This window comes from Anopheles ziemanni, chromosome 2, assembly GCF_943734765.1.
Source record: "Anopheles ziemanni chromosome 2, idAnoZiCoDA_A2_x.2, whole genome shotgun sequence".
NCBI lineage: Eukaryota > Metazoa > Arthropoda > Insecta > Diptera > Culicidae > Anopheles > Anopheles ziemanni.
Window position 1 is genome coordinate 18,223,900 of NC_080705.1, and position 6,017 is coordinate 18,229,916.

General features: G+C 41.9%; 1 protein-coding gene across 1 annotated transcript; it reads right to left on the reverse strand.

Annotated features, from left to right (window-relative positions):
• Positions 1-1,689: 1,689 nt before the first annotated feature.
• Positions 1,690-3,305, reverse strand: LOC131281329 (protein-serine O-palmitoleoyltransferase porcupine). The gene has a single exon (XM_058310655.1). It carries the CDS (start codon positions 3,217-3,219, stop codon positions 1,735-1,737), a length of 1,485 nt encoding a protein of 494 aa, XP_058166638.1. The 5' UTR covers positions 3,220-3,305; the 3' UTR covers positions 1,690-1,734.
• Between the last annotated feature and the right edge of the window lie 2,712 nt (positions 3,306-6,017).

The window sequence follows — 6,017 nt, forward strand, 5'->3', positions numbered from 1 at the left end:
ATTATTCTCTTTTCCTTGAAGTAGAACAACAAGAATATTGTTCTGTGGTATTTTTGATTGCCAACCCTATCAGACCTGCAGCGTGATAATGCTTTGTAGCGCGTGTATGAATGCGCAACCTCGAGAATTTCTACTGTCCTCCGAGGAGTTAATTGTTTGTACGAGCGAATGGTAGGAGGCCGGATTCGGATGTCGCGTGTCTTTTGTTGCTCCGAGGTGAAGATCTGATGATCTCCCAGATCGCCCCTTTTTTCGCTTTCCCATGATCGAAGGAAAACCCAGGAGTGAGAAAAGTATATAAGCGCCAAGTGCAACCGGGCAAACAGCTACAACGAAGGTAGGGACACGCCTGCTCGTACTTTCGCTTTCGTAATTCGTATTCGATTGATCTATGGTGCTTGAGGTAGTCCTGGCTGTCTTTTATTAACTGTACCAAGAACAATACCGCTAGCGCGGAAGTTCGTGTTGAAGATCCAAATGAAGAGGCTCGTTTTTCCGGTTTCTCTTTTTGCATTGTGATCGGAAGGGCCTCGCGAAACGGATCGCACAGTTCCAACCGTCTCGGCGGTGGGAAAACCTCATCCACAAATCACTCGATTGTAGTAAAAATGACATATTTTCGTAACAAAAAAAAAATCGTATCATCCATCGTTGGCATCTACCCTCGAATGTGGAATGGGAAGGGGGGGCATACGAATCGAAGGAAAAGCGGAAAGGAAAGCTACACCGACCAGCTAGCAGCGAAAAGAAGAGACAGATTTGCGAATCCGCGAACAACGGAACGGGTGGGCATCATAATAAAACGATCAACTGTCAGCTTTTTATACGGCTACCGGTGTAATATACCGTATCGTGTCCGCGTCAGGCACGTTGATCTCTTCCTCGAATTTCCTGGGATATTGGGGGAAAAAAGCGACGCGCCAACCCGCCACCTCACATCCCTCGCGTGCGACAATTTTTTGCAATGTGTAGCTATTTTCTTATTGCGCCGACAGCTCAAAAATAATCTTACGGGCACTTTTTGTCGCTCGGCACGTTGCCTAGCAATAGCGTTACTACGTGTGCGCTTCTTTACGTTTTTGTTTCTTTGTTTTGGCTTCAGTTTTCGGTGTTCAGGGGCAATTATATGATGTTCCGACCGCTCGCAATTTATTTGCCCTGGGGTTTTTCGCGATCTTTGTGGTTTTGCACTAAAGATTGTATTTTGTTTTAAGCGGTCAATGATTTAATTGTAGTCTGATCCAGGGATAAAGCTATTGGTGAAGGGAAGATAAGGGTTTAAGTGAAATGTCAAGAGGGAAATTTTCATCCGTTTTTTTGTGATATCACTTAGTACACTCTCCAACAAAGCTTGTCATAATTTTTGCTTCAATTATTTTATCTTTTATTTATAAGAGAGCTTAAAGACAATTTGTTAGTGACTAATTACTTTTATTCTCCTATAACCTTTTTTTTTGTTGGCGATTTAGTGTTTTTTTAGGTTTTCCTCCAAAATTATCACATTGCTTAGGTTGTGCGTGTTCACTATGTTAGTGGTACGGGAAAATTGACTGATTGTTTACATAGAGTTGGAAAAGCTTTTTTTTCTTGAGATCAGTATTGATCAAGAATACTGTTCGGTACACTACAAAGAAAGGATTATGCGTATCTGTTGAAATAGAAGCGTGTGAATTGATTGAATTTGTGCTCATGGGCGATTGTTTGGTCCTTAGTTTTCTAAGTTTTACGTTCGTATCAAATGATAAAATAGAATAAGTAGGCAAATACTAGCAACCAGTGGGAAGCATAGTTTAATTCAGTCCAGCGACCAAAGATCGACGTATCATGATGGACTTCCTCCGGTGGGCCTTCGGTCGATTCAAAGATGCATCCAAGGTAGATCAGATTGAACACGTTCAGCAGGAAAAACAGTGCATTGATGACGATACTGAACAGACTTTTTCCTTTATGCTGATGCATGACACACGCCTCGGGACACTTGCCAACCAGCACGCACGCCGAGTAGATGGCGGCAAGCTTTTTCCTAATTTCGTGCTCAACGTACGTCCACGAGCCGATGGTTAGCAGCGTTATCCACAGACGGTAGTGCAAACCGTGCAGCAGCGATGATATGATGTAGGTTAGCGCAATGGCTGCCCCCGTCCCGAATGGGCGCTTCGTCGTGCGGAAGATGTACCGCTTGAGCCAAAGGTGCATCGGTATATTCCAAGCCGTCACAACCTGCACCAACGATCGGGGGAATTCCACTGCCAGCGGGGAGCTTACCCGGTACAGCGAGCTCACAGGAACCATCAGTGAACGATCGTCGTCCGCTCGGCTCCAATCCGCGGCCGCCGCGAGCATAGAACTCTGCGAAAGGTATGCGATGAAGTAGTGGCTGGTGCGAAACGACAATGCCCTTCCGTATGCTCGCACCCATTTCCAATTCGCAGCCGGTGCCAGCAGGTAATCGATCATGCAGTTAGAGGTGAGCAGAAACGCAACGGCCATTAGTGCGTTTATCGCTAGTCGGAACACATGAATCAGCATCCGACGTCCGGTCGATCTGGTTTGCTTGGATTCTAACCCTCCGGCTGATGCTCGCCAAATGTGTAGATAGTCACTGAATGAGACCCACGGACCTAGAATCACGTTGGCGGGACAGAGGATGTATCCGCAGTATGAAAGCACGCCCAATTGGTTCCGCAGCGCCATATTATCCTCCGTGTCGAATGCTAAAGATAACACCTTCATCAAGAGGATCATCTGGGTGCCCCTTACGCGGTTCCATGCTTCAGGCGACGGTTCTAGAAGCTCGCTCAGTAGTAGATTTCCGATTCCATAAGCGATGAGGATGAAAGGCGACTTTATATAACGGGCAGTTTTGCTAAACCAACGATGCAGCAACCACTGCATAACGTACAGGGTGACGGCTAGCTGCACGAAGTGATAGTATCCATGCTCAAGTACTCGGTAGAAAAGGGCCACACCACAAACGCAGCTGAGTACATGCAAATTCCTTAATTGGCCAGGGAAGAGTCGTTTCGCTGCTAGCACCAACACGCAGAATGTCAAGTTAATGACGATAAAATTAACAATATACTCTCCGGCAAACCGTAGCGATGGATGGACACAATTGTTGACGGTTTCGTCGAAGCTAAGTTCACGGTTAAAGGAACGCTCCGGTACGCCCGCCTGATCGTAATACTCGTCGTAGTAGTCATCGTAATAGTAATCCATGGTTTCTGTTGAGGGTACGAATCGCTAGATTGCTGCCTTTAGCACATACCTCTGTCCTCTACTAGACTACACTCTGCTTCTACACAATCAGAATTCGAAGTGATGATAGAGTGACACTCTATATTTATTACAATAAACAGATGTAATTTATCTGCACTTCTTTATACGAACAGTTGATTTCAGTAGATGCTTCGACTATTTACTTTACTGAACATGGTTGGTCAAACCAGCAATGTTGCCATGCCTATTTTAAGTTGTAGTTTGATCGAATGATTATAGTTTTCTGTTTCAACGCACAGGGTAAATGGACAATTAACTGATAACGTATCTAATCCACATTTTCTATAATTAAAAACTAATTACAATGAATCATTTTCACACAGTCACAAGAACGCTTGCTGGAGCTGTGAAATTTTGGAAGTAAACAAAACACCGGTTTTGGCTTGCAGTTTGGTTGTCAAACTTTTGATACGATTGGTTGCGCTATCATGCGTTACTAGCGTTATTGGGTGCGTTGGAATAACTTTTTGTTTTAAATTTTTAACTGTTGTTTTTAGAAGAAAAAATAATTCTTCTATGGAACTTGGCAATTAACATTGTGTGAAACGAGTGTTAGGGCTTATACAGCGAATGTTTTCAAACATGTGTTCCTAAAAACTGTTGAACCCAAAAAGAAACATTTAACTGGGCCTTTTCAGGTTGCATCTGCCTCTCTCGGTTTCAAATTTAGTGCATTAAACTTATTTATAGCTTCGTGTGTGGTTTGTGATGCATTGCATCTGAATGTTAAATTTATAATCCATGCACTGATGTATTTATTATGAAGCTTTGCTTTAAGAAATCGTAGTGGGAAGATTATCCATCATCAATTTTTACTCGAACAGGCTTTCAATATTCCGGATCGAACTGTGGCTCTTTATACTCACTTGAGTGTGATTGAAACAATTTGCGAATCGTTCGTAAGTACAATGAAACGAGTTCATTAGCCCTTCTGGACTATTTTAGCACTTATTGGGAATAAGTATTAGCAATTTTTGGTAATATTAACAAAAATAACTAAACAAACTGTTACAGAAGAACGCCATCTGGTTTTGAAATGGGGCAATATGTTAGTAAACAAAACAACAGGTGGCCTTGGATGCACATTTTTTCGTACCCGAGATTATGAATGAAAATCATTAAATGAAATATGAAACAAAGTGAAAACCCAATCAGGAGTAAATGGATGATTGTTTAAGTAAAGTTTTTCCAATATATTCTGTTTTTTAAAGATTACATGTTCGAATTCGTGCTCGCTTTGTTTACAAACTTTGGATGCCGGCTATGCATGTGTGTGTCGATTTGCTGCGGCTGATAAATTTCAGCTAGCCGCCGAAAAGGCGGCTAAATTTTCAAATTCCTGTCATCTGAGACTGACAGCAAACTGAGAATGACAAGTTGATCCAAGTCTTTGTTTACGTCTGCTAGTGAAAGTTTCTTTTGATTTTTACCAAAATCTAGACTTATATTGTAAATATTAATGTTTCAGCTTGTTTTAAACTATTAGTAACAGGTTGTTCATCATTAATCAAACTTTTGCACTATCTTAAAAGCGAAATATTTTGGAAAAAAGGACTTCCTGTACACACAATGGGACCTGCCCACTTGGGAGCTGTCAATTTATCAAAGAATTCAAGATGGTGGCAAGGTTTGCAAGTCGATCTGTGATGCTATTAGTTTTTGATAGAAATTTCGTTTCAATTTAAGTTCATTGCGTTACTCAGTTATGTTGAAAAGACAGTGTTTAAGGTAGGTAACCGCAAGAATGTGAAGTTCAGTTGACTTAAGACATCTAAAGTGGTGAAAAATGGTTTCGAAAGTTGTGACATCGCCCCATTACGGAAGTTCGTTGTCCATTGCACCTTGGAATCGATGTGTGGGGTCAATGGTTAGTTTTCCACACAACGACAAGTGCGTAGTATCGCAATCGTTGCTGATAAGACCTTGCGACAGTGGCTTAACGTGTGGGATTGTGATTCACTGCTTTTATTCGTTCCGTCGCAGCTTAGTGACCGATTCATCCATACGCACTTACGCGCAGACGGGTGCTTCGATCGATTTTTCACTCGGATGGGTTTCTTCATCCCGTCAGTTGTTGTCTTTGCGGCTGTCATTATCAGAGCAATCGATATCAGCAGAATGTGTACGATTTCCTGGATCCCGATGCCGGGTTCGAACTGCGTCAGCGCGAGATTTTTTCATCCATTTGTTGTGCTCCGTTAATTCTCCACGAATGTATAAATTCGGCGCAATGGAGTGAAACTCGAAACGTGGAAATTTCACTTTTCCATCACCCCTCCGGCCTGTTTGCAATGGAAAGTATGTTTTTGTATATTTCATCAGCTGATCGCGCACTGCTGCATGCCAGCTGTGGTTTGTTTACATTTTTCGTCTGGACGTATTTTATTGATTTTTCGCTTCGCTCTTGAAATCTCCACAACAAAAGCATTGTTTTGTCTGGATGCCAATTATTTTTCTACTGGATGTTTTACGAAACACGTTTCTCTTATAACGCCCTTGGCAAAAAAATCATATGTCGTAAGTCTATCAGGGTTTGTATCTTTACGTAATTGCTATTCGTAATACACGAAATCTAACCCCTTAGGCAGGTGTTTGAATGAATCATTATGAAACACGTTTTTTTCTTCTTCTTTTCTCGGAAATTTCTCGAGTTTGAGCTCATTTTAATTACTGTTCCTTTAATGGATGCTATAAAATGTACTGCTGTTTTAGTGCATGTTTTAAAGCTACACTCATAA